This window comes from Littorina saxatilis, linkage group LG3, assembly GCF_037325665.1.
Source record: "Littorina saxatilis isolate snail1 linkage group LG3, US_GU_Lsax_2.0, whole genome shotgun sequence".
Taxonomy (NCBI): Eukaryota; Metazoa; Mollusca; class Gastropoda; order Littorinimorpha; family Littorinidae; genus Littorina; species Littorina saxatilis.
The window spans coordinates 15,151,825-15,179,465 of NC_090247.1; the positions used below are offsets into that span (position 1 = coordinate 15,151,825).

The window sequence follows — 27,641 nt, forward strand, 5'->3', positions numbered from 1 at the left end:
GCTGTGCCGCAATACACAGGCATAGGCAGTGATAAACAGAGACGGAGAAACAAACAGAGGCACACAGACACAGACACAGACACAGACACACACACACATTCACGCACGCACGTACGCACGCACGCACGCACGCACGCACACACACACAGACACAGACTCACACAACGGTGTGGGCAAGCGCACACACACACACACACACACACACACACACACACACACACACACACACACACTCACACACAGAGGGGTAGGTAAAGAAGATGAATGCAATCAAGAGATAAACAATCAGAGATCAAAAGCTGCTACTCAGTACGGTTTGGCACTACTTTGCGATGACCTGTTGTATTGTTCTGTTGGAATTTGTGACGCTGTCAGCCCATACCTTCAACCTTGACCTGCATCTGTCAATTGTAAATGCATCTGTTAATGGGCGTACTTATGCCTACTCGCATCAACACGAGTTTTGTACTTTGTGTGTGCATGTGTGTGTCTGTTTTTGTTTCTTTGTTTATGTGTATCTATGTATTTGGCTGTGTATTGCAGCGCATATGTTAAAAATGGCTCCAATTGTTATTTGCAAGATTTAAGAAGATTTAAGATTTAAGAATGCGCAAAAAAGGGAGTTCCAGGGAGTAGTAAATGATTTTAAGAAATCCAGAGATGGCACGAAATTTTGGTAGAAAAATGTGTTTTAAGTTCGCAGCAGTTTTAGGTATTTAAGACACAATAGAATCATTGTGCGATGTAAATGTGGCATCATCACCCTCTTCCTTGCAATAAATTGATCATTTTCAAAAGGATTAATTAACAATTGACACCATTGTGAAAACGTTTAACGTTATTTTCTCAGAATCGTTTTTTGAGTACCAGTGCCGTCTTGGGAAAATACTCATCTTCTAGACTAACTGTTGAATCTTCTTACTCGTTTTGGCCTTTTCACCAGATATGGTATTTCTGTGCAAAAGCAGGGAGGCTTTTTGTGAATTACCGAGGAATGATTTTAGAATTTCTGTAAAAGTAAAAAAAATGCCTTTTTGTCGGAAAGGTTTTGCGTGCCTATATATATCTATTTCAATATATATACTATCTACCTAGCAAACACAATATGTTCATAAATATGATGAAATTGCTCTGTTATTTCATGGTAGGGCCTGATTAGAGTAAAATAAACCATACTTCGACATTCTACCTGTATCTTTTTAAAAGAAGAATGTTTCCCCCATACTATTTATTTATTAAGGAGATTTCTATAGCGCATAACTAAAAGCACTATGCGCTAAATGATATACCAAAAAACAAAGTCCCTTCTGACTCGTTAATCATTCAAATATCACATTCTGGGGCAAGTACCTTTTGGTACCTTGAAAAAAAAAATAAAAGCTTGCCAAAGATACAAATTGTTTTTGTCTTTTGTTGTTGATGTTGAAAGCAACATATCTGAAGGCCCCTGCCATGTTGTGCCCTAAATAGAGAAAACAAACCCACTATGAAACTATATCACGTTGTTGCTCAGTAGGCAGAAGATTGCAATTTATTATTAATCGAAGTGATCGATGTGACCTTCACCGTCATTAAAAGCGCAGTAAAAGCAATCTCGTCTCAAATGTCCATGTACGACACGATGATCTTTCTTTCTTTATTTGGTGTTTAACGTCGTTTTCAACCACGAAGGTTATATCGCGACGGGGAAAGGGGGGAGATGGGATAGAGCCACTTGTCAATTGTTTATTGTTCACAAAAGCACTAATCAAAAATTTGCTCCAGGGGCTTGCAACGTAGTACAATATTATATTACCTTACTGGGAGAATGCAAGTTTCCAGTAGAAAGGACTTAACATTCTTACATACTGCTTGACTAAAATCTTTACAAAAATTGACTATATTCTATACAAGAAACACTTAACAAGGCTAAAAGGAGAAACAGAATCCGTTAGTCGCCTCTTACGACATGCTGGGGAGCATCGGGTAAATTCTTTCTCGTCCCAACCAATATGGGACTCCCCCTAACCCGCGGGGGGGTACAGGATGATCTAAAAGTAGTACCTTAACACACGTCCGAACGGTAAACGACGTGAAATATACCGTTCTATCAAAACTATGTACTTGGTCCTACTGAGAATTCAAATCATTGACAACAAACACAAGTGAATCTATTTGTTACAGATGCGGAACATGAAGATGGATCAGCTTGATCAGAGCAGCGCAAAACTCATGTTGAAGAAGATGTCTTCATCTGCTGGTCCTACAAGTACCATGTCTTCCTTCACAGTACAACAGAAAGAAACATTTTGCCAGACGGTGGTCGTCAGATGTTTTACTCTCGCATGTGCTTTCTGTGTGATTGTGAATTCGGCGAACTTGCGCGTACATACTGAGCTCTTCGAGAGAGCCATCATTTGGCGTGGCTGTCCTTCTTTCTGTGGATCCTGATGTCAGCTGTGCAAGTAGTCAAACCATGGACCTTTCGTTGAATGAACTGCATTGAAATTATGTTTGTGTGTATGCGGTACATTTTTCATGTTAGATTATCATTCTCTTGTCCACATTAGTTTTTACAGGGAGGGAAACGTGTTAACTTTATTCATCACAGGATGCATAGACAAAAAGAGAGAACGTTTTGAGCTCACCTTCTTTGATTAGTTGTGGTCACGACTCTCCTGTTTAGGATTTATAAACTTCTGAAAACAAAGTCATGGCCGAAGCAAACGGTCAGGATTCGAAAGAATTAATTTACAACTCTTTTGACCCCTCATCCAACAGGGAGAGTAAGGAAATTAAAAAGAGCAGTTCAAAGGCAGATTTGAGAAATGACATCGGCGGCGTTCAAGAAGAGAGGGATTCAGGATTAGTAAAAGCAGACTATAAGTTTACTGTGGAAATAAAAAGTGAACAACCCCCAGGACGCAGAGGTGCCTCACATGAAAGAGCAGCTGGGGTAAATGCTCATAACCACATTGTCAGACTTGATAAGGAAGATAGTACAAATGAAAATACTAAGGAAATATCTAGTGATGATGATGCAGTGCCTTCAGCTAACCAAGAGTCAAACATCACAGCTGATTCTGATGAACTATGCACAACGGATAAAAGCTCAAACCAGTTTTTGCAAGGTAGCAAACACAAAACTAGTCTGGAAGAAGAACAAAGAAGAAGCGCTCCAGAGGCCACTGCAACTGCATACCTTGATCACAAGGCAGAGGGTGCTATTGGTCCTTTACCTACTGTCAAGCAAGCTTCCTCCGCTGTGAATAATTTTGCACAGACTAGATTTCTGCCAATATTTCGAGCAGAGTTCCATTCTCAAGGGTATGTGGCTTCCAAAGGACCACGAGCAGTAGAGGATTCACAAAAACAAGCGGCAGTTTCATCCGGAGGTAGTAAGGGTGTTTCTTCAAAAGATGATAGTGTTTGTTCCCATGTGGATAAATCTAAGGGAGCAATAACCAAAGAGAAGAAATCTCATAACAGCAAGAAAATCAATAAGAGAAGCAAAAGGGAGTCTCTGCGCAGTAGAAAGGACCGCAGCAAAGAAAGTCCTGTTACTTTGACTGAAAAATCGTCTCAAGGCGGACAAGGAACGCCTAGCACTGAAGCAACAGCCAGTAGACCAGCGGCAGATACTTCCACAGGCGCGTCAAGCAGATATTCTACATCAACAGCTGACAAAACTACCACGCACGAACTCCCTGCTCCCTCTCCCCGTGTAACTGAACAGCCGTCTTCTCAAGATCTTTCTCCTTCCTCTGCTAATGATACTAAAAATCCGTCTTCTCAAGATCTCCCTTTTTCCCCTGTTATTGTTACTGAAAATCCGTCTTCTCAAGATCTCCCTACTTCCCCTGCTACTGTTACTGAAAATCCGTCTTCTCAAGATCTCCCTACTTCCCCTGCTACTGTTACTGAAAATCCGTCTTCTCAAGATCTCCCTACTTCCCCTGCTACTGTTACTGAAAATCCGTCTTCTCAAGATCTCCCTACTTCCCCTGCTACTGTTCCTGAAAATCCGTCTTCTCAAGATCTCCCTACTTCCCCTGCTACTGTTGCAGAAAATCCGTCTTCTCAAGATCTCCCTTCTTCCCCTTCTCCTGTTGCTGAAAATCCGCCTTCTCTAGATCTCCCTCCTTCCTCTGCTAATGATACTGAAAATCCGTCTTCTCAAGATCTCCCTACTTCCCCTGCTACTGTTACTGAAAATCCGTCTTCTCAAGATCTCCCTACTTCCCCTGCTACTGTTGCTGAAAATCCGTCTTCTCAAGATCTCCCTTCTTCCCCTTCTCCTGTTGCTGAAAATCCGTCTTCTCTAGATCTCCCTCCTTCCTCTGCTAATGATACTGAAAATCCGTCTTCTCAAGATCTCCCTACTTCCCCTGCTACTGTTGCAGAAAATCCGTCTTCTCAAGATCTCCCTTCTTCCCCTTCTCCTGTTGCTGAAAATCCGTCTTCTCTAGATCTCCCTCCTTCCTCTGCTAATGATACTGAAAATCCGTCTTCTCAAGATCTCCCTACTTCCCCTGCTACTGTTGCAGAAAATCCGTCTTCTCAAGATCTCCCTTCTTCCCCTTCTCCTGTTGCTGAAAATCCGTCTTCTCTAGATCTCCCTCCTTCCTCTGCTAATGATACTGAAAATCCGTCTTCTCAAGATCTCCCTTCTTCCCCTTCTCCTGTTGCTGAAAATCCGTCTTCTCTAGATCTCCCTCCTTCCTCTGCTAATGATACTGAAAATCCGTCTTCTCAAGATCTCCCTTCTTCCCCTTCTCCTGTTGCTGAAAATCCGTCTTCTCTAGATCTCCCTCCTTCCTCTGCTAATGATACTGAAAATCCGTCTTCTCAAGATCTCCCTTCTTCCCCTTCTCCTGTTGCTGAAAATCCGTCTTCTCTAGATCTCCCTCCTTCCTCTGCTAATGATACTGAAAATCCGTCTTCTCAAGATCTCCCTTCTTCCCCTTCTCCTGTTGCTGAAAATCCGTCTTCTCAAGATCTCCCTCCTTCCTCTGCTAATGATACTGAAAATCCGTCTTCTCAAGATCTCCCTTCTTCCCCTTCTCCTGTTGCTGAAAATCCGTCTTCTCGAGATCTACACTCGTCCTCTGCTACTGTTTCTGAAAATCCGTCTTCTCAAGATCTTCAACCTTCCCCTGCCACTGATCATTTGTCTTCTCATGATCTTCAACCTTCCCCTGCTACTGATCATTTGTCTTCTCATGATCTTCATCCTTCCCCTGCCACTGATCATTTGTCTTCTCAAGATCTTCAACCTTCCCCTGCCACTGATCATTTGTCTTCTCATGATCTTCATCCTTCCCCTGCCACTGATCATTTGTCTTCTCATGATCTTCAACCTTCCCCTGCCACTGATCATTTGTCTTCTCATGATCTTCAACCTTCCCCTGCCACTGATCATTTGTCTTCTCATGATCTTCAACCTTCCCCTGCTACTGATCATTTGTCTTCTCATGATCTTCATCCTTCCCCTGCCACTGATCATTTGTCTTCTCATGATCTTCAACCTTCCCCTGCCACTGATCATTTGTCTTCTCAAGATCTTCAACCTTCCCCTGCTACTGATCATTTGTCTTCTCATGATCTTCATCCTTCCCTTGCCACTGATCATTTGTCTTCTCATGATCTTCAACCTTCCCCTGCCACTGATCATTTGTCTTCTCAAGATCTTCAACCTTCCCCTGCCACTGATCATTTGTCTTCTCATGATCTTCATCCTTCCCCTGCCACTGATCATTTGTCTTCTCAAGATCTTCAACCTTCCCCTGCCACTGATCATTTGTCTTCTCATGATCTTCAACCTTCCCCTGCCACTGATCATTTGTCTTCTCAAGATCTTCAACCTTCCCCTGCTACTGATCATTTGTCTTCTCATGATCTTCATCCTTCCCCTGCCACTGATCATTTGTCTTCTCAAGATCTTCAACCTTCCCCTGCTACTGATCATTTGTCTTCTCATGATCTTCATCCTTCCCCTGCCACTGATCATTTGTCTTCTCATGATCTTCATCCTTCCCCTGCTACTGATCATTTGTCTTCTCATGATCTTCATCCTTCCCCTGCCACTGATCATTTGTCTTCTCATGATCTTCATCCTTCCCCTGCCACTGATCATTTGTCTTCTCAAGATCTTCAACCTTCCCCTGCCACTGATCATTTGTCTTCTCAAGATCTTCAACCTTCCCCTGCTACTGATCATTTGTCTTCTCATGATCTTCATCCTTCCCCTGCCACTGATCATTTGTCTTCTCATGATCTTCATCCTTCCCCTGCCACTGATCATTTGTCTTCTCAAGATCTTCAACCTTCCCCTGCCACTGATCATTTGTCTTCTCAAGATCTTCATCCTTCCCCTGCCACTGATCATTTGTCTTCTCAAGATCTTCAACCTTCCCCTGCCACTGATCATTTGTCTTCTCATGATCTTCATCCTTCCCCTGCCACTGATCATTTGTCTTCTCAAGATCTTCAACCTTCCCCTGCCACTGATCATTTGTCTTCTCATGATCTTCAACCTTCCCCTGCCACTGATCATTTGTCTTCTCATGATCTTCAACCTTCCCCTGCCACTGATCATTTGTCTTCTCATGATCTTCATCCTTCCCCTGCTACTGATCATTTGTCTTCTCATGATCTTCATCCTTCCCCTGCTACTGATCATTTGTCTTCTCATGATCTTCATCCTTCCCCTGCTACTGATCATTTGTCTTCTCAAGATCTTCAACCTTCCCCTGCCACTGATCATTTGTCTTCTCAAGATCGTCCTCTTTTCCCTCCTACTGTTACGGACCGGTTGTCTTTTCAGGGTCTTACTGTTTCTCTCATCGGATCTTCTTATCACTACTCTTTTTCTGTTGCTGAACACCCGTCTCCTCAAGATATTACTGTTTCTCCCAACGGGTTTGTTACTCCATCTCCTGCTAATACTACTGAATATCCGTCTTCTGAAGACAATAATGTTTCTCCCATCGGGATTCTTCATCATACTTCTACATTTCCTCCCTCTCTTTCTGAGCCCCTCTTTGTTCCGTCGGCACACTCTTCTTCGTCTTCCCGTCTTTCTTCTCTTCCTATAACTCCTGCCAGTGGTCCTGCTCCTTCTCCATCTCTTCGTTCTTCACGTCCTCCAACTCCTGGTGCTGCATCTCGGGCTGAAGCTTTAGACGAGCAGCCAAGTACAAGCACCCAGACTGGCCCTCCCCCGCCGTTTAGACTACGGAGACACATTACTCAAAACAGTGAGGCGTCTTCAAGTTGTGATGGATATTATTCTCACGTTGTTGACCTTGGCAGGAGAACTGAAGAATGGTATAACCACATGCGAGAGCGAAGAGGTGCGTTTATACTTATTCAAACGCTTTTATATATATTATGTGCCGTGATAATGTGCATCTTGTGTGTTAATGTACCTGAACAGTTGTGTTTATTTAAATTTAGCTCTGTACTTTTTACACTTAGTCACGTTTTGTCTATTTTTTTAATAGACTGGGAATCGAGAAGAGGATGTGTGTGTGTGTGTGTGTGTGTGTGTGTGTGTGTGTGTGGAGCAATTCCCAGAAAACTACTCGACCGGTTTTCATTAAACTTTACATGAAAACTCCACAAGATCAGGGGCAGATCACATCATTCTTAAGGGGGGGGGGGGGGGTGATGTCCAAATTTCTTTTAGGGATAATTTAACGACGTGAAGCGTTTAGTTGAGGGCGTGAAGCGAGCGAAACCTCCTAGGGGGGTCCGGGGGCATGCCCCCCCTGACAATGATGATAAAAACAAGGAAATTGGAGCAATCTGGTACAATCTGAGCCAAGAAATTCCCCCTAATACACCTTCCAAAAAGTAAATTTAAGAAGCCAAATTTGGATCAAAACAAGGTCAATTGACAGATCTGGTACAACCTGAGCCAACAAATTACCCAACTACCTTCCAAAACCGTCACTTATAAGACAAAGGCCGGCTCCTAGCGGGGTCCGGGGGCATGCCCCCCCCCCTCCCCGTACAAATTTGATTAAAATCTACGAAAATTGAGCAATTTGGTGCAATCTGAGCATCAGTTTGTTTTTTTTTTCAATTTTTGTGTGTCTTCTTTTTTAAATTTAGTCAAGTTTTGACTAAATGTTTTAACATAGTGGGGGAATCGAAACGAGGGTCGTGGTGTATGTGTGTGTGTGTGTGTGTGTGTGTGTGTGTGTGTGTGTGTGTGTGTGTGTCTGTCTGTCTGTCTGTGCGTGTGTGTGTTGAGCGATTCAGAGTAACCTACTGGACCGATCTTTATGAAATATTACATGAGAGTTCCTGGGTATGATATCCCCGGCCATGTTTTTCATTTTTTGGATAAATGTCTTTGATGACGTTATATCCGGCTTTTTGTAAAAGTTGAGGCGGCACTGTCACACCCATCCTGACCTCACACCCTTATTTTTCAATCAAATTGATTGAAATTTTGGTCAAGCAATCTTCGACTAAGGCCGTACTTTGGTATTGCATTTCAGCTTGGAGGCTTAAAAATTAATTTATGACTTTGGTCATTAAAAATCTGAAAATTGTAATTAATTTTATTTCCAAACAATTTTATTCAAATAAATAACAGCAATTAACAATATCTCATACAATGAATTAAATACAAGTTATCGAGTACTTCTTCTTCTTGTCGTTCGCTGTTAGATCGTCAGTCCGGACTGCAGGGCGAAACGTGCTGTCCTCTCCAAGTCCTCTCTGGGGCCGTATAGCTTCTTTTGTAGCGCTGTCTCCTCTGGCCAGGTGGTGTCCCTCAGAGCACTGTGGTATGGACAAGCCTGCAGGATGTGCTCTGCTGTCTGATTCTTGCCACACGGACATAGGGGGGAGGGAACTAGCTTCAGCTTAGTGGCCATATGATGGTTTAGTCTGTTATGTCCAGTGCGGAGTCTGAGTAGGACGACTTGTTCTTCACGTTGGAGCAGGTGGTAGTCATCTTTCTCCGCTCTGGTTTTCCTCTTGTTTTTGATGATTGTCTTTTTTTCCTTGTACTGCAGCTGGGACGTGAACTGTTCCTTTGAGGCACCTTCCTTGGCAAGTTTGTCTGCAATCGAGTACAACAAGCTAACTTTTTTAACGTTTTGTTCTTCGAACACTCACACAAAAATGCTTCTTATCTGTAACTGCCTATTAAAAATACTTTCCAACGGTAAAAACGAATTAGTTTTGTTTAAATATACTAACGCACATCTTTCCGATTAAGATAATGTTGTTCAATTTATACATAGTTGCCTTTTTCACCATTACAAAATGCATACCAAATAAAACATCACTAACTTTCAAAACTCTTAATTTCTAAAGTACGAAAAATAAATTCTTCAATAAACTTCCAGAATTTGTATACAACCAAGCATTCAAAAAAGAAGTGTTCAATGAAATCAGTTACATCACAACAGTAATTACATTTATTAGTTTCCGTTACTTTCATTTTACACAGTTTTGTTTTTATAAAATGATCCAAAATCTTATTCTTCATCATTTTCTGATTCCAAAAACATATAAATATGTTATATTCGGATTAAAAACAAGCTCTGAAAAATAAAAATATAAAATTTATGATTAAGATTAAATTTCCGAAATCGATTTAAAAACAATTTCATCTTATTCCTTGTCGGTTCCTGATTCCAAAAACATTATAGATAAGATATGTTTGGATTAAAAACACGCTCAGAAAATTAAAACGAAGAGAGGTACAGAAAAGCGTGCTATGCAGAACAGCGAAACCACTACCGCGCTAAACAGGCTCGTTAAATTCACTGCCTTTTGCACGAGCGGCGGACTACGGTCATTGTGAAAAAATGCAGTGCGTTCAGTTTCATTCTGTGACTAAATGTAGTAATTTCGCCTTACGCGACTTGTTTTTTTAGTCTGGGGGGGGGGGGGGGGGGGTCCGGAAACCCCGAAAACCCCCCTGGATCCGCCCCTGAAGTTGATATCCCAAGACGTGTTTTTTCATTGTTTTCTTGGTAAATGACTTTGATGAAATCTACGGCTTTGCACACAGTTGATGCGACACAGTCACGCTCTAATTTTTCAATTAAATTGATTGAAATTTGGGTGAAGCAATCTTGTGTTGGGTAGTGGGGTTGTGAATGTAATCGACTGATCGGCAAACTGAAGACGAGATGCAATTTAAAAAGAATGCCCCAACTGAAAATTCCAGCAGGCCCATTAAAATACAATCTTGGTATGAATTTTACATTATGCCACGTACCGGTTGTCGTCCTTATTAATTTTTTCCCATTTTTCCATAATCTACAGGCCGACACGTGGAAATCCTGGATGTCTTTCGTCTGGAATTCCGTCCAGAAGAACGTGACCAAGTGAGTAAGACCTAAAGTAAATGGTCTGTATTTCAAGCTAGGAAAATCGTGTGTGTGTGTGTGTGTGTGTGTGTGTGTGTGTGTGTGTGTGTGTGTGTGAACGAAAGAGAGAGAGAGAGAGAAAGAGAGAGTAAGACATTTTATTGAACAAACAAGGTTAATTTCAGAGGTGTGGGGGGGGGGGGGGTGGGGTTGGGAGAATCATCAATACAAAATGTACCAACTGACAATCAAAAATCAGCCATCTCAAGAGAGAGAGAAACTGAAACTGAAACTGAACTTTATTACCAAAGGATAGAGGTTTTAGGCAAAGCCTAATCTTACAACCTGTCCCTTATACAAACACTTAATACAGACGCACATAAAATAGATAGAGAGAGGGAGATGTAAGAGAGAGAACTTTGAACTTTGAACTTTGAACTTTATTACAGGAAAGATAGCATTAGGTCCGTAGGACCTTTCTTACAGCTAGTCCTGATCTAAGCAAAATGGTTATAATCGAAATGGGAATACATAGGAACAAACTTTTTATGATGAAACGCAGACACACGCAATAATAGTAATATAAGAATAAGATCATTTTTTTTTATCGACATGTGATATACAGATATACAACCATACATTATCAGAACACACACACACACACACACACATATATATACACGCACACGCACACGCACACACACACAGAAGATCAACTAACTTATAAGGCAAGCCAACATAACACGACACACTAACCAAATAAAGGATCAGGTAGCAAAGTTAAAAAAAAAATAAAAATAAAAACAACAACAACCCGTTCATGACCTAATATATACCATCTTAGATTATGAAGGAATCACCATGCCAATATAAAATGCAGTAATACTATCTTAGATACTAGAAGGAGTAATACACGAGGATGTATTCTTATCACACCAAGTTGACGCAAGACACATACATGCACATTTTCAGAAGGATAAAAGGCACACATACGTTTGAGCAACCAGGCACATTACATTAAAGTGATGTTTGAATGTATTTTTGCAGATGTGTTTTGAATGTTTTAAGGTTACTGGTCGATTTTAAGCATGTAGGTAGGGAGTTCCAGACATAAGCTCCCGAGTATGAAAGACTAGTTTTAAATATGTCAATGCGTGGCTTCGGGCAGGCCAGATTATGCTTGAAAGTGGAATACCGAGAAGGTGTTGATTGAAACAAGTGAGTTAGATATTCGGGTGCTTGGTCATGTAGGATCTTGTGCATGAAAACTGATTTATTAAATAAAAGCTGTTGTTTAAGTTGAGGTATATTGAGGGCTGTCAGTTTTGCGTCAGTAGTTAGTGATGGGTCAGGCAGAATGAGTTTAGCTGACCTACGATGACGAGAATTTATAGTTTTGAATAATGCATCACTGCAGCCATCCCAGATGACAGAGGCATAATCAATGTGAGGTTTGATGTGGGCGTTGTAGAACATTTTTCGGGCGTCTAAAGTTATGACTGACTGAAGTTTTGAAAGTAGGAATAAATTTCTTGAAACGCGTTTACACAGATGTTCAATGTGGGAATGCCACCTAAGCTTATCATCGATAATCACGCCTAGCAGTTTGTGTTCGCTAACCTTTTCTATTGAGTTTCCGTTGATGGTGAGATCTAGTGAGAGGGGGGACAACTGATGCTTCTGGCGCGTTGTAATTACCATTGATTTAGATTTCAGAGGGTTTAGGACCATGTTGTTTTCAGAGCACCATTGTGAGATGTCTCTAAGGGTGTGCTGAAGAGATTGTTGAATATTTTCAAGACGTCTATTTTGTGTCCGTAGTGTTGTGTCATCAGCGAGCATGTGGCATTCTACTGAGTTGTCAGAGAAGTGAAGTGGAAGGTCATTAACGTAAATACAGAAAAGAATAGGACCTAAGACAGAGCCCTGGGGTACTCCATATAACACGGACTCCTCTCTTGAGTACGCACCATGTACATAGACTTGTTGCGATCGGTTTTCAAGGAAAGACTGAAAGAAAGACAGAGAGTCAGATCCATTGAGATATAGTGATAATTTGTTGAGGAGAATTTTATGATCAACGAGGTCAAAGGCCTTAGAAAAATCTAAGTATACGACCCCAGAGAGCTGGGAGGAATTTATGGCTGACAGACATTTGTCTGTCAAAAGCGAGAGCGCAGTAGAACATGAGTGGTTACTGCGGAAACCAGACTGCAAGGGGTGGAAAAGGGCCAAACGGTCCATGTATTTTGTGAGATTAATGTGAATATGTCTTTCAAGAAGCTTTGATAGTACTGAGAGTAAGGAAATAGGGCGGTAGTTGCTAATATCAGAAGTGTTTTTGGATTTGGGGAGAGGAATAACTTTAGCTTTCTTTAGTGCTTGCGGAAAGGTGTTGCGCTGTATGCAGAGATTAAAGATATATGTGAGAGAGTCAACTGTGTAAGGAAGGGAGAGTTTTAATAAGTGGTTGCTGATTTCATCAGGTCCTGAAGATTTTTTGTTCTGAAGTTGTGAAATCAGTCGTCCTAATTCGTGCACTGCAATGGGTGGGATTTGAAAGGGTGCTTTATTCGCCGTCTTTTGTTTGCAGTAGAGGGATAGATTGTCAGAGTTGTTGGGAGAGGCATTGTCAGGGTTGCTAAGAGAGGTAGCTACAGACGAAAAGTGAGAGTTAAAGATGTCTGGCGTTAAGTGACGGGGGATCTGGGTGGAGTTAGAGGTGGAACCTCTGATTAGTGAATTTAGTGCACGCCAGATCTGCGAGATATCCCGGTTATTCTCAACGAGTTTATTAAAGTAAGCTTTCTTTGAGTCACGAACCATGTTTTTTAACCTATTTCTAGCTGTTTTATAATCTTGGAACTGTTTAGCTTTTTTTAACAGGTCACGCTGATCCATGGCTTCAGTTATTTTATTGGACATCCAGGGTGGAAGTTTAGGATGTTTTACTCTCATTTTCTTTATAGGTGCGTGCTTGTTTATTATAGGTAGTAGGGTGTCATACCAACATTCTAATGCTTGATCAGGGAGAGAGAGAGAGAGAGAGAGAGAGAGAGAGAGAGAGAGAGAGAGAGAGAGAGAGAGAGAGAGAGAGAGAGAGAGAGAGAGAGAGAGAGAGAGAGAGAGAGAGAGAGAGAGAGAGAGAGAGAGAGAGAGATGCAAAAGCCGGTTCAGCACATTGAACTTTGCTCCCCGAGTCATTCGATCTTTTATTGTACTACGATATTATTCGATGAGATTTGCGATACTGGTAACATTTGAATGTACTCAGTATTTTTCTATTCCATGAACACAGTCACAACGCGGCGAGTCCACTGAAGATGCAGAAATCCGCAGACTTCAGGAACGCGAATTACTCGCACCAGAAGGTGAGACCGCACACTTGCTCACACACACACACACACACACACACACACACACACACACACACACACACACACACACACACACACACATAGGTGGTTTTACAGTCATTTGGGGTCGGCTGTGTATCAAAATGCCATCTTGCTCAAAACACAGGCATTTGGGGTCTCTTTTGTTTTACGTGTTAGAAAGTTTCTTAAAACTTCAATGAGCGTTAAATGCCATTTTAAAGTGTGAAAACTCATTTCAGGAGGTTATTACATAAAATGCAACCTCCAGCGTGATTTTTAGAAAAACAGGCATTTGGGGACGATGTTTGCTGTACAGCAGTGAAATGGGGACGTATGTGGCCACAAAGTGCAGAGCTAGAATTACGTTATTGGTGCTATGAATGTTTTAGGTGTTAGAAAGTTTTTTAAAACTTCAATGAGCGTTAAATGCCATTCTAAAGTGTCAAAACTCATTTCAGGAGGTTATTACATAAAATGCAACCTCCAGCGTGATTTTTTAGAAACAAACAGGTATTTGGGGACGATGTTTGCTGTACAGCAGTGAAATGGGGACGTCCAAAAGTGCAGAGCTCCCGCAGAGCTATATGAATGGTTTCATCACATACATGGCGCTAGGCGACATATGTTGTGAAAAATTTTACAAATCACGTTTGTGCGCCCGATATTTTCTTGTCATCTCCAAAGTCAAGGGACAAACACGAAATTCCTTGACTTTTGGGGTAGCGCGACTTTAATTTTAAGAATTAACAAAAAAATAAAATTCATTACTAGGATGTCCCATCGTTGGGAAATTCCGGTCGCTTCCTCCGAGTGGAAAGCTAGCAGTGACAGAGTCGCACTACCCCAAGTCAAGGGATCTATTAGTCCTGTTTCGCCGTTATCCCAATTCGCCCCATCCCATTTTGGCGACATTTCTCAGGCCAAGTGTCATTTTACCACCATATCATGTTCCATTAGCTCCACATCCCATTTTGGCGCAATCCCGTTTCGCCGTTAGCCCATTTCGCCCCCATCCCATTTTTGCGACATTTTACAGGCCAAGTGTCATTTTACCACCATGTCATGTACCATTAGCTCCACGTCCCATTTTGACGCAATCCCGTTTGGCCGTTATCCCATTTTGCCCCCATCCCATTTTTGCGACATTTCATAGGTTATGTGTCATTTTACATGCCATTCTAAAGTGGCAAAACTCATTTCAGGAGGTTTATTACATAAAATGCAACCTCCAGCGTGATTTTTTTAGAAACAAACAGGTATTTGGGGACGATGTTTGCTGTACAGCAGTGAAATGGGGACGTCCAAAAGTGCAGAGCTCCCGCAGAGCTATATGAATTGTTTCATCACATACATGGCGCTAGGCTACATATGTTGTGAAAAATTTTACAAATCACGTTTTTGCGCCCGATATTTTCTTGTCATCTCCAAAGTCAAGGGACAAACACGAAATTCCTTGACTTTTGGGGTAGCGCGACTCTGTTAATTTTAAGAATAAAAAAATAAAAAAATTCATTACTAGGATGCCCCATCGTTGGGAAATTCCGGTCGCTTCCTCCGAGTGGAAAGCTAGCAGTGACAGAGTCGCACTACCCCAAGTCAAGGAATATATTAGTTCTGTTTCGCCGTTATCCCAATTCGCCCCCATACCATTTTGGCGACATTTCTCAGGCCAAGTGTCATTTTACCACCATATCATGTACCATTAGCTCCACATCCCATTTTGGCGCAATCCCGTTTCGCCGTTAACCCATTTCGCCCCCATCCCATTTTTGCGACATTTTACAGGCCAAGTGTCATTTTACCACCATGTCATGTACCATTAGCTCCACGTCCCATTTTGGCGCAATCCCGTTTCGCCGTTAACCCATTTCGCCCCCATCCCATTTTTGCGACATTTTACAGGCCAAGTGTCATTTTACCACCATGTCATGTACCATTAGCTCCACGTCCCATTTTGGCGCAATCCCGTTTGGCCGTTGTCCCATTTTGCCCCCATCCCATTTTTGCGACATTTCATAGGCCATGTGTCATTTTACATGCCATTCTAAAGTGTCAAAACTCATTTCAGGAGGTTATTACATAAAATGCAACCTCCAGCGTGATTGTTTAGAAACAAACAGGTATTTGGGGACGATGTTTGCTGTACAGCAGTGAAATGGGGACGTCCAAAAGTGCAGAGCTCCCGCAGAGCTATATGAATGGTTTCATCACATACATGGCGCTAGGCGACATATGTTGTGAAAAATTTTACAAATCACGTTTGTGCGCCCGATATTTTCTTGTCATCTCCAAAGTCAAGGGACAAACACGAAATTCCTTGACTTTTGGGGTAGCGCGACTCTGTTAATTTTAAGAATTAAAAAAAAAAAAAAATTCATTACTAGGATGTCCCATCGTTGGGAAATTCCGGTCGCTTCCTCCGAGTGGAAAGCTAGCAGTGACAGAGTCGCACTACCCCAAGTCAAGGGATCTATTAGTCCTGTTTCGCCGTTATCCCAATTCGCCCCCATCCCATTTTGGCGACATTTCTCAGGCCAAGTGTCATTTTACCACCATATCATGTTCCATTAGCTCCACATCCCATTTTGGCGCAATCCCGTTTCGCCGTTAGCCCATTTCGCCCTCATCCCATTTTTGCGACATTTTACAGGCCAAGTGTCGTTTTACCACCATGTCATGTACCATTAGCTCCACTTCCCATTTTGGCGCAATCCCGTTTGGCCGTTATCCCATTTTGCCCCCATCCCATTTTTGCGACATTTCATAGGCCATGTGTCATTTTACCACCGTGTCAAACCACTAGCGCCACATTCCATTTTGTCGCCATGCCGTTTTGCCGTTATCCCATTTTGCCGCCATCTCTATTTTGCGACATTTTGGATTGTGGCAAAAATGGAATTTGGCGTAAACGGAATGTCTTCCTAGTTGAATAACGCAGTATAGTAGTATAGTGAGGCTTGGCAAGAAGAATAAATAAAAAATGTGATGGCGGCCAAATGGGATGGTGTCAAAATGGGATGACGTGCTATTGTTATGACACGGTAGTAAAATGACGCTTGGCTTGTGAAATGTCGCGACAATGGGATGGGGGATAAATGGAATACGGTGAAACGGCATGGCGGCCAAATGGAATATGGTGTCAAAATGGGATGTCGCGCTATTGTTATGACATGTTAGTAAAATGCCCTGTCACGTAGTCTCAATCCAAATTGGAAATCCATAGCATCATCATTATAATCATCCTCATCTCATTAATCATCCAAAATTATAAATTTTATAAAATGACGCTTGGCTTGTGAAATGTCGCGAAAATGGGATGGGGAAAAAATGGGACGGCGGCAAAATGGGATTGCACCAAAATGGGATGTGGATCAGCCACTAGATTTCCAATTTTAAAGTCTTAGGTATGACCCGGTGTGACGTTTTCATCTTTCGCCGTGTTGATATTTCGATTTTCGGCCTCGTTGATCTAGTATAAACTCTACACTGAACAAAAAAAACACCCTTCGATAGTACTGATGAGCGACCTTGTGTACCTTACATTCATGGGGCCAAATTTGTCCAACCAATTATTTTATTTAACTTAGAAATTTGATTCATCCTAAAATGTTTCCCTTCTTACTCAAGGGACGTAACCACTCGGTACACGTTTTCGAAGAATTCGATTTTGGGAGTGAAATCTATTTAATTTCACAACCAATTTTTTTCACATGCAAGAAACTGACATGCTTTTCGTCCATAAATAATTTCTCTTCTTAATTTTACCAGGAAACAACATTTCGGTCTCGAGTAAATATCGAGGGGGAAATATGTACACAGGCGAAAGATGAAATCGTGACACCGGCCGAGGTTCGAACCCACGACCTCCCGATCACGGGGCGGACGCCTTACCACTAGGCTAATCGTGCCGGTTTACCCTTGAGTGACAGACGGACAGACAAAAGAATATACAGACAGACCGTAATTAACACAAACACACACACTCAGCAGAGCAAAGCGGTATAACACACAAACTCAGCAGAGCAAGGCAGTATTACACACACAGACTCTGCAGAGCAACTAAGTCGGTGACACACAGACACAGGTATTTGGGGACGATGTTTGCTGTACAGCAGTGAAATGGGGACGTCCAAAAACCGATAGCTCTGCGCTGTGCTATGAATGGTTTCATCAGTTACATATGGCGCTAGGCGACATAAGAGTATTTCCAATCCAGTCAGTAGCTAGCATTCACGACCCTGACAACGGATGGTTTGAGTCTGATTTATGAGAATGAGAATGAGGGAGAGAGAATTGTATTAAATTGAATTGAATTAAATTGAATTGAATTTATCTTTCTCTTAACACTGTAACAGAACAAGAAATGCTAAAATGTTTTTTTTCATCCCGCCCTCGCCCATTGAGTTGAAATAGAAGTTAACCACATTATGTTTGAAAATGTTCCCAGTGCTTTATGTACAATAATGTTTCAATACAATCATAGTGTATTAACATTTTACCAGTATCAGCTGCAAAATAGAAGTAGTGCTTTACAAGTTTCGAAAGAGAAACAGCATGTAATGATACGTAAATGGTGTACAGCAGTGAATTGGGGACTGTTTCCCAAACAGCAGTCAGATGGGGTCTGGTTGTTGTACAGCAGTCATTTGGAGGCACAAGCTAAAACTGCTTCAGAGATGTGTGTTTTTCATTGGCTTTGATCTCCGCTGAGAGGGAGAGAGTCAGAAAGAGCGACATAGACAGATAGACAGAGACAGAGAGACAGACCGAGACAACAAAGGAGAGGTTAAGGACACCCCCTTACCCTTGAGTGACAGACGGACAGACAAAAGAATATACAGACAGACCGTAATTAACACAAACACACTCAGCAGAGCAAAGCGGTATAACACAAACTCTGCAGCAAGGCAGTATTACACACACACACACACTCTGCAGAGCAACTAAGTCGGTGACACACAGACACAGGTATTTGGGGACGATGTTTGTTTGTTTGTTTGCTTAACGCCCAGCCGACCACGAAGGGCCATATCAGGGCGGTGCTGCTTTGACATATAACGTGCGCCACACACAAGACAGAAGTCGCAGCACAGGCTTCATGTCTTACCCAGTCACATTATTCTGACACCGGACCAACCAGTCCTAGCACTAACCCCATAATGCCAGACGCCAGACGCCAGGCGGAGCAGCCACTAGATTGCCAATTTTAGAGTCTTAGGTATGACCTGGCCCGGGTTCGAACCCACGACCTCCCAATCACGGGGCGGACGCCTTACCACTAGGCCAACCGTGCCGCTGCGCTGTGAATGGTTTCATCAGTTATATGGCGCTAGGCGACATAAGAGTATCTCCAATCCAGTCAGTAGCATTTACGACCTTGACAACGGATGGTTTGAGTTTGTTTGTTTGTTTGCTTAACGCCCAGCCGACCACGAAGGGCCATATCAGGGCGGTGCTGCTTTGACATATAACGTGCGCCACACACAAGACAGAAGTCGCAGCACAGGCTTCATGTCTCACCCAGTCACATTATTCTGACAACGGACCAACCAGTCCTAGCACTAACCCCATAATGCCAGACGCCAGGCGGAGCAGCCACTAGATTGCCAATTTTAAAGTCTTAGGTATGACCCGGCCGGGTTTCGAACCCACGACCTCCCGATCACGGGGCGGACGCCTTACCACTAGGCCACCGTGCCGGTATGGTTTGAGTTTTATTTATGAGAACGAGAATGAGGGAGAGATGATTGTATTGAATTGAATTGAATTAAATTGAATTGAATTGATCTTTATCTTAACACTGTAACAGAATAGGAAATGCTAAACTACTTTTTTTTTTCATCCCGCCCTCGCTCATTGAGGTGAAATAGAAGTTAACCACATTATGTTTGAAAATGTTTCCAGTGCATTATGTACAATAATGTTTTAATACAATCATAGAGTATTAACGTTTTACCAGTATCAGCTGCAAAATATAGTAGTAGTGCTTTACAAGTTTTGCAAGAGAAGCAGCATGTAATGATACGTAAATGTGATACAACAGCGATCAAAGTTCAAGTCTGAAGGTAGGCTCTGAGAAGTGTAACCAGTGCATGCAAATCCTTGGCGATATGATTTATCTCAATAAGGTACAGTGTTCGTCGCACATCCGCAGGCTCCTCAATAAATGCCAGTCGTTCTGATTCATCATAACTCATGTCTGCTTTGTCCCTGAATAACGTCCAGTACAATGTTTCAGCTTTGGTACAATCGTAGGTGAACATGAAGTCATCTGATTTTGCAAGCAGCTGTTTGGATGAAGCATTGTACACCATTCTAATCACTTTCTTTCGTGTTCTGGGGTTCGTAGTAATTTCTAAAGCAAGTGCTTTTACTTCCCCTAGACTGTACTCCCTTTCCAAAGCATCCTTTTCAGCTTTAGTCAACTGCTTTTCCACTGGTTCCTCTGTATCACTCTCTGACGTAAAATATCTGTCCTTGTCACTGTCAGTGGCCACGCATGTGGAGTCAACGGATTGCTGCAAGGCAGGTTCCGTCAGCTTGGATGGAATGTGGCTCCGTGATTCACGTGCTTCAATGTTCACAACACAGCTTGCCTCGCTGTCAATGCGTTCGCCGGCGTGTAGTCTCATTTTCTGTTTGTGCCTAACGTCGGGAACTTTGTCGTACGTGTTTGTGTGAATTATGCCTGATGTTGTGCTGGCATGATTTCGCAGATGATCGATCAGCTGTATCAACAGAAGAAACGCATACCTCTTTGCTGTTAAATTGTTGGGATCATTGTCTGTCACGTCTGAGCTGCGAAGGGGTTTTGTTTACGTTGCGTTGACTAGCTCGGCAAATGGCGGCCTGTTGGTTCTCTGTGCTGAGCAGTTGAAGTGTGACTGTGGCTCCTTCTCCTTCTCCGGTGACTTTCCAGTACTTGACATAGTGGTCAGCTGGCAGGCCTGTCAAGGTAGCTTCCACAGCAGTTGGTAGTCCAACGACAGGCATTTTCTTCACTTGTTCAAGTAAATTGCTGGAGCGAAAAATGTGTGCTGCCGGAGGGACAGATAGAGAGAGAGAGAGAGAGAGAGAGAGAGAGAAAGAGAGAGAGAGAGAAAGAGAGAGAGAGACAATGACAATGACAATTCTTTATTTAACGAGGGTAGTAGATTAAGCAGTGGTCTGCTTTTTTACATCCAGCCCTCGCCCTAAAGAGGGACTAACTAAAAAAATGAAATAAAAAATACAAGATAAAAATTAGAAAATAGATAACTAAAATTCTACATTTTAACAGATAACTAAAGTGAAAACACATTATACATATGTACACAAAATGCATTGCATTGAGGTAAATTGCGAGTTGATTGATGTGAATTAAGTGGTATAGTGCAGCTTGCACTTTCTCAACATCATGCTCTAATCCATACATTACATTTTAAAGAAAATCAATCAAACAAGCAAGACATTGCCAAGATCATCACACATCTAAATACATGTAGTGGTTGGTTTGTAAGTCCCTTCATTCGAAAAGGGTTTGTGTACATTATACCAATAAAGAGGAGAGGGGCATGTTTAATACAAAAATTGTATTTGTAATTGTAGAGAGAGAGAGAGTGAGAGTTGGGGTAATTAAATAAGAGAGAAAGACAGAGACAGAGTGAGAGAGACGGACAAACAGACGGACAGACATACGGACAGACAGTAACCTGCGAGAGAGAGGAAGACAGACAGATAGGCACACAGTCAAAAACCGAAAAAAAAAATCATAGAAAGAGATAGAGATAAAAGACACAATTGCAACAGCTCTGCAGATTTCTTTCCTACGTGTTTGTTTAAAACAAATCTGACAGAGAAAGGAAAACAAAACAGAGAGAGAGTAGGAAAGAGAAAGTGTGTAAGAGAGAGAGAGAGAGAGAGAGAGAGAGAGAGAGAGAGAGAGAGAGAGAGAGAGAGAGAGAGAGAGAGAGAGAGAGAGAGAGAGAGAGAGAGAGAGGGGGGGGGGGGCGAGAGAGAGAACGGGAGAGAGAGATGACGATGATGATTTAACGTTGTTATACAATGAATAGGGTTAGAGGCTATCACGCAGCAAACTCTCCAAGAGAGGGAAATAAAGAGATATATCATCATCATCATCATCATCATCATCATCATCGACATCGGCATCGGTATTGGGATCGGCATCGTCACCTACATGTGTCTTTTCATGTTTTTTGTTTGTTTGTCGGCTTGTCTAGTCTGTCTGTCTCTGTCTCAGTCTCTGCGTCTGTCTGTCTGTCTGTCTGTCTGTCTGTCTGTCTGTCTGTCTGTCACGGGCTTGGGGTCTCTGTTTAATTTCGTCTGTTTTCCGTTGTTGCATCTTATTTGCATAACCATCTTCGATAATCATTTGGTCGAAATTTGCCAGGAATAAACCATCATTTGTAATATGCTGACTGTAAGAGAGAGAGAGAGAGAGAGAGAGAGAGAGAGAGAGAGAGAGAGAGAGAGAGAGAGAGAGAGAGAGAGAGAGAGAGAGAGATGAAGAGAGCGAAAAAGAGAGAGAGAGATGGCGAGAGAGAGATGGGGAGAGAGAGAAGGGGGGAGAGAGAGAGAGAGAGAGAGAGAGAGAGAGATGAAGAGAGCGAAAAAGAGAGAGAGATGGCGAGAGAGAGATGGGGAGAGAGAGAAGGGGAGAGAGAGAGAGAGAGACAGACAGACAAACAAACAAACAGACAGACAGACACACAGACACGCAGACAGACACCAAAGGTTGAGAATAGAGAGAAAACAAGAAAAGTGTGAAGCAGCCGTGCATATTTCTTTTTTGCATAATCCGTGAAAGTAACCTAAGAGAGAGAGAAGAACAGGCAGACAGGCAGGGATGTGTGTGTGTGTGTGTGTGTGTGTGTGTGTGTGTGTGTGTGTGTAGAGTGATTCAGACTAAACTACTGTACCGATCTTTGTGAAATTTGACAGGAGAGTTCCTGGGTATGATATCCCCGAACGTTTTTTTCATTTTTTTGATAAATGTCTTTGATGACGTCATATCCGGTTTTTCGTGAAAGTTGAGGCGGCACTGTCACGCCCTCATTTTTCAACCAAATTGGTTGAAATTTTGGTCAAGTAATGTTCGACAAAGCCCGGACTTCGGTATTACATTTCAGCTTGGTGGCTTAAAAATTAATTAATGACCTTGGTCATTAAAAATCAGAAAAATGTAAAAAAAAAATAATTATAAAACGATCCACATTTACGTTCATCTTATTCTCCATTATTTGCTGATTCCAAAAACATATCAATATGTTATATTTGGATTAAAAACAAGCTCTGAAAATTAAAAATATAAAAATTAGTATCAAAATTAAATTTTCCAAATCAATTTAAAAACACTTTCATCTTATTCCTTATCGGTTCTTGATTCCAAAAACGTATAGATATGATATGTTTGGATTAAAAACACGCTCACAAAGTTAAAACGAAGAGAGGTACAGAAAAGCGTGCTATCCTTCTCAGCGCAACTACTACCCCGCTCTTCTTGTCAATTTCACTGCCTTTGCCGTGAGCGGTGGCTGGCGATGCTACGAGTATACGGTCTTGCTGCGTTGCATTGCGTTCAGTTTCATTCTGTGAGTTCGACAGCTACTTGACTAAATGTTGTATTTTCGCCTTACGCGACTTGTTTTTGTTTTGTTTTAATAAACTGAGAGAGTAAGAAAAAGACAAAAAGAGAGACAGAGCTAGAAATACAGAGAGACAGACAGAGAGACGGACCGACCGACAGAATTAGTGCGAGATAGAGATAGAGAGACACACAAACAGGGACAGACAGACAGAGACCGACATTTTGAGAAGAATGAAGAGAAAACCAGCAGTATTATATGCATAGTCTTAAGCTGTGTTTCCATATCGCGACGCGATGGCAGCACGATAGTTGCGGCGAGGTGGCGGCAGCGTCAAAACCGATCGCAACAGTAATATCAAAGAACGCATGTTTCCATATGTGCGACGCGACGGATGCTTCATCTGGGGATTTAATCAAGTTTGAGTGAATCTTTCTTGAAGGTTTTTCTTTGTATTCATAAATTATGAGTAATCTAAGCTTAATTAGTTTGGACAACATTTTGGATGAAATTATTGCTGCTGCAGGAACATTGAATTGGCAAGTCTGTAACAGTAATCGTCTCTCTGACCCCCCCCCCCCTGGCTTGCTGAAAAATAAAATTAACTCTCTTCCCGTCCTCTGTCACATCCTCTGATTCTTTTGCTGTATCTTTTCCTCTTTTTTGGGTAAAAATTGTATCTTGTCTGTCTTACATTTATAACAAGGGGATAAGCGATTCTCTGACCTTGACATAACGTGAAATAATAATTCCTATCTAGATGTACATATTTATAACCACATTTAATATAAGCTTAACTTATTGTGTGGTTACAAATGTTTATATCGCATATATATGCAAGTTATCCAAAGAATGAAATTGTTTTGAGACCTATAGCACCGTTAGTTTGTCAGAACTGGAGGTGGTCCATATCAGGCAGTTGTTGCGTGCCTTATGAGAAACAGACCGCGTGCAGAAACACACACACACTATGATGTGTTGTCGTATTATTTTTGCTTTGGTCAATCGTCTCTAATTAAAAGGACCCTATTCTGAGGTCTCAATATTTTCCCACGGTCTTCCCAACGCATGCGATGTCACTTTCCATTGAGCGTTTTTGCCACCATTTGGCAAGGAGTTATCAGCTGAGATAAAACGACTGTAAGTAGAACGCGAAAATCACACCTGGACTCGATCCGACCGACTGGTTCTTGTATACTCAAGAGCACTTGATAGTCTCTGCCGCGGATCATAAAATCGTATAATCTGCTGATTTTCGCATCCCGAATCTACTCAGCTTCGTCCCAATAGGCCCACTTAAAACATCACACGCGGAATTTAAATTAGCTAAGATGGACAACTGGACACCACATGTGAGAACCACGCACCAAGACATTGTCAGCATTGAGAGAATGTTTTCACGGAATTGTTTCACGATTCTGTGACACTGTTATATTGCGGGGTTATGATATTTTCTTCGTTTCTGATTTGAATTCATGTAAATGAAATCAAGTTAAAATTAAACACTATTGTTTTTTAGAAACCAATGCGGACCCTGAAAGAAATAACGTTTCACTCAGATAAATTTTATCCAGCCTGTCACGTTTTTCATTTATACATTTTGACAGAAAAAAGAAAATAACAAAAGAAAAATTAACACATCTGTGTGGGATTAAAATCAAACGTCGATTTGTGTTACTAAAGTTACTGACCACCATGTGCATGCGAACATTTGCTGCCCCCCCCCCCCCTCCACATCGTAATCGTATCGGCTCTGTCTCATTTTGCCCACTACCCCTCCACCTCTCCCCAGGACCCCCCACACCTTCCTTTTCAGTAAATAGCCCTTCAGTCGGAGCGGCAGTTGTCGCCACGCATCAGACTTTTTTTGAATAATTATGTGCGGTTTTTAGTATCTCCTTTACAAAGCTGATCTGATAATTAACTATCTTTTTTTTTGCAAGCAAACGACAAATTCGCCTCAAAAAATGTTATTGACAGTGCATATAGAAAAGGTAGCAAAAAAACTTGCGGGGACAAAGTGGGCGAGGGAGAGCCTGGGTGGTCAAACGGGGGCCGTGCCATGCCATATGTCACCTGCTGGTTAAACGAAAGGTTTAAAGGAACAGATATCGCACACAATATTTTGATCTTTTGATCAGTCAACCATCAATTTTGTACATCAACCCCAACAGTGTTGTTGTCCAAAAATAAAAGAATTGCATTCTGTCCTCAAACTGAACGGTAGTTCAAAGTTAAAGGGATATTGACCAAAGTGCTTTTGAGGAACAATAAAACACTCTCCCCAAAATAAACACGCAAAAAAACACCCCACACAAATAAATAAATAAAGAAAGAAGCAAAACAGATTTACAAGGAAATTAATTATGTTCATGGTATGCTAGCGCTGTTTTTATTTTATTGTATAATAAGCATGCTGATACCGGGATGCAGTATACGTTAAATGTAAATGATATAATGCTGACTATCTAAATGTGAATCAAAAAACAAGAAAGGTAGGTTTTTTAATTTTTTTAAAAATTTAAATGTGAACCAGAAAAGATGCATTTCTTTTAAATTGATGGCGCCGTTAAAAACAAAAACTAAATTCTTGGTTACAAAATCAAATGAATCTTAGTAGTCGATAGTTTAGTACTATTTGTCACTTTATTAGAGGTGGTTTGACTGAGTTGCCGACTTCTCCGCTTTAATTCCTTTTCAGTTTTATCTGTACACTCTTTGTTTTCATGCGATACGTGTAACACTTTTCCCGACCTCGCACATGATGGACAGCATTCATTGGAGCGATATGTTTTCACCGGGTTTTCGCAAAATTGTTTTTCATGCCACGCTATTATCGATTACCTCAAATTAAAAAAGAAACAAAGAAAAACTCCGGACAAGCGCACAAGGTAGAACCAGCGGTCAGTGCATGGGACTGCAAAAGTGCGCGTGCACGTGTGCGTATGCGTGTGAATACATTTTTTTTAAAACTAGTTAGTGTCAATATCGATCGAATGTCATTTCGATCACGTTTCAGTTTAGCGGACAAGCGTAATCGGATTCAACATACGCATACACACTCACATAGTCGGAAGAGTCGTCGAACAGGGAAAAAAATAACAAAGTAAAATATTGTAAATTGAAAAATGTTTGTGTAATTTTGCGATGAGACAGAGACAATCTGGGAAGGAAGTTTATACCCAAGTAATACTATCGAACGGGTTAGTCCGTAAGCTGCGGACAAATATTCTTACTCAAAGAGAAAAATGAAACAGGATTTTTTCAGTAAATGTAAGCTTACAGGGCTGCCGATGGGGAAAGACTGAACCACCTAAACAAATAGCAGTTCACATCGGTTGATGATTCTTCAGTCCCACAGAACTTCGGTCCATTAGGAAGTAGCCCTGTTGATTTGTTAGATTAACATCACATCGCTACCCGAACCGATTTTTATTGAAAATAAACACTTTTTTAAGCTCAGATATAATTTATCTGTAAGTTACATCACGTCTACAGTCGTTGACACAATCTAAAAACTCTATCAAATTACTCCGCCAAAGTTCCGACAAACTTACTACACATATATGCGTCGTCTGCATGTGTTGCGCGCGCAGTCCGGGGCGTGGCTTATTAAAAAAAACCAAAAAAAAACGTATTAGTCTTTTTTTTTAAGAGTTAAATTCAGATAGTACTTCATTTGGACAGCCTTAGAAAACGGCCGTACAATACGTGTATATCTTCTTTTATCGAGAAGGAGATTAACAGCGGTGGGGTTTCAGTCATGCTTTCTAACGCCAGCTTCAATTTCAGATAATGTTAGGAGATTTCAAAATGCAAGGGGGTGGGGGTATAGAGTGGGGGGGGGGGATGGGTATTTTCTCTGAATCGTTTATAAGGAAGGAATGTGTTTTTTAGACCCCAATCGTCAATGTTGAAGGTCCGGTATTAAAACTTGCCCAGTGTCTGACAAAATTAGACTCAGTTTAAAATTACCCTTGACAATTTGTGCGTGAGACAGACTGATTGCCGAACGGAAAATGGAATCACTCATGTGGCGCAGTGAAGTGTAGCCAAGTACCTGCTATGTCCTTCAGCAGAAGTGGCGGAGTGCCTGTCATCTGTTTCTCATTTAGTGGCCTCACAGTGGCCGAAGATTGGATTTGATGTGACTTTTAGTACACACTTGTGAGCGTGATCTGGTAATTTCCCTTCGCTTGCGTCTGACTTTCCCGTCTTAAGCTAACATACGAGAACAAACATAATATGCAAAATTGCAAGGATCGACCTCCTTGCATGAAAAGTCAACAACACTTTGTTATTTTCTCATTGTATAGAAACCTAAAATGTGACAGCAGCCCACAGGGTTATCTGTGTTCGTA

The 27,641-nt window shown here is 41.6% G+C and overlaps 1 protein-coding gene across 1 annotated transcript in view; it reads left to right on the plus strand.

Moving 5' to 3' along the window:
- Positions 1–6,716: 6,716 nt before the first annotated feature.
- LOC138961705 (uncharacterized) overlaps positions 6,717–27,641 on the plus strand; it is a 42,246-nt gene continuing 21,321 nt past the window's right edge. The window contains exons 1-3 of the mRNA XM_070333377.1: positions 6,717–7,334; positions 10,276–10,337; positions 13,618–13,690. Of these exons, the coding sequence (XP_070189478.1) occupies positions 7,260–7,334; positions 10,276–10,337; positions 13,618–13,690 (210 nt within the window). The 5' untranslated portion in view covers positions 6,717–7,259. The remainder of the gene's footprint in view (positions 7,335–10,275; positions 10,338–13,617; positions 13,691–27,641) is intronic.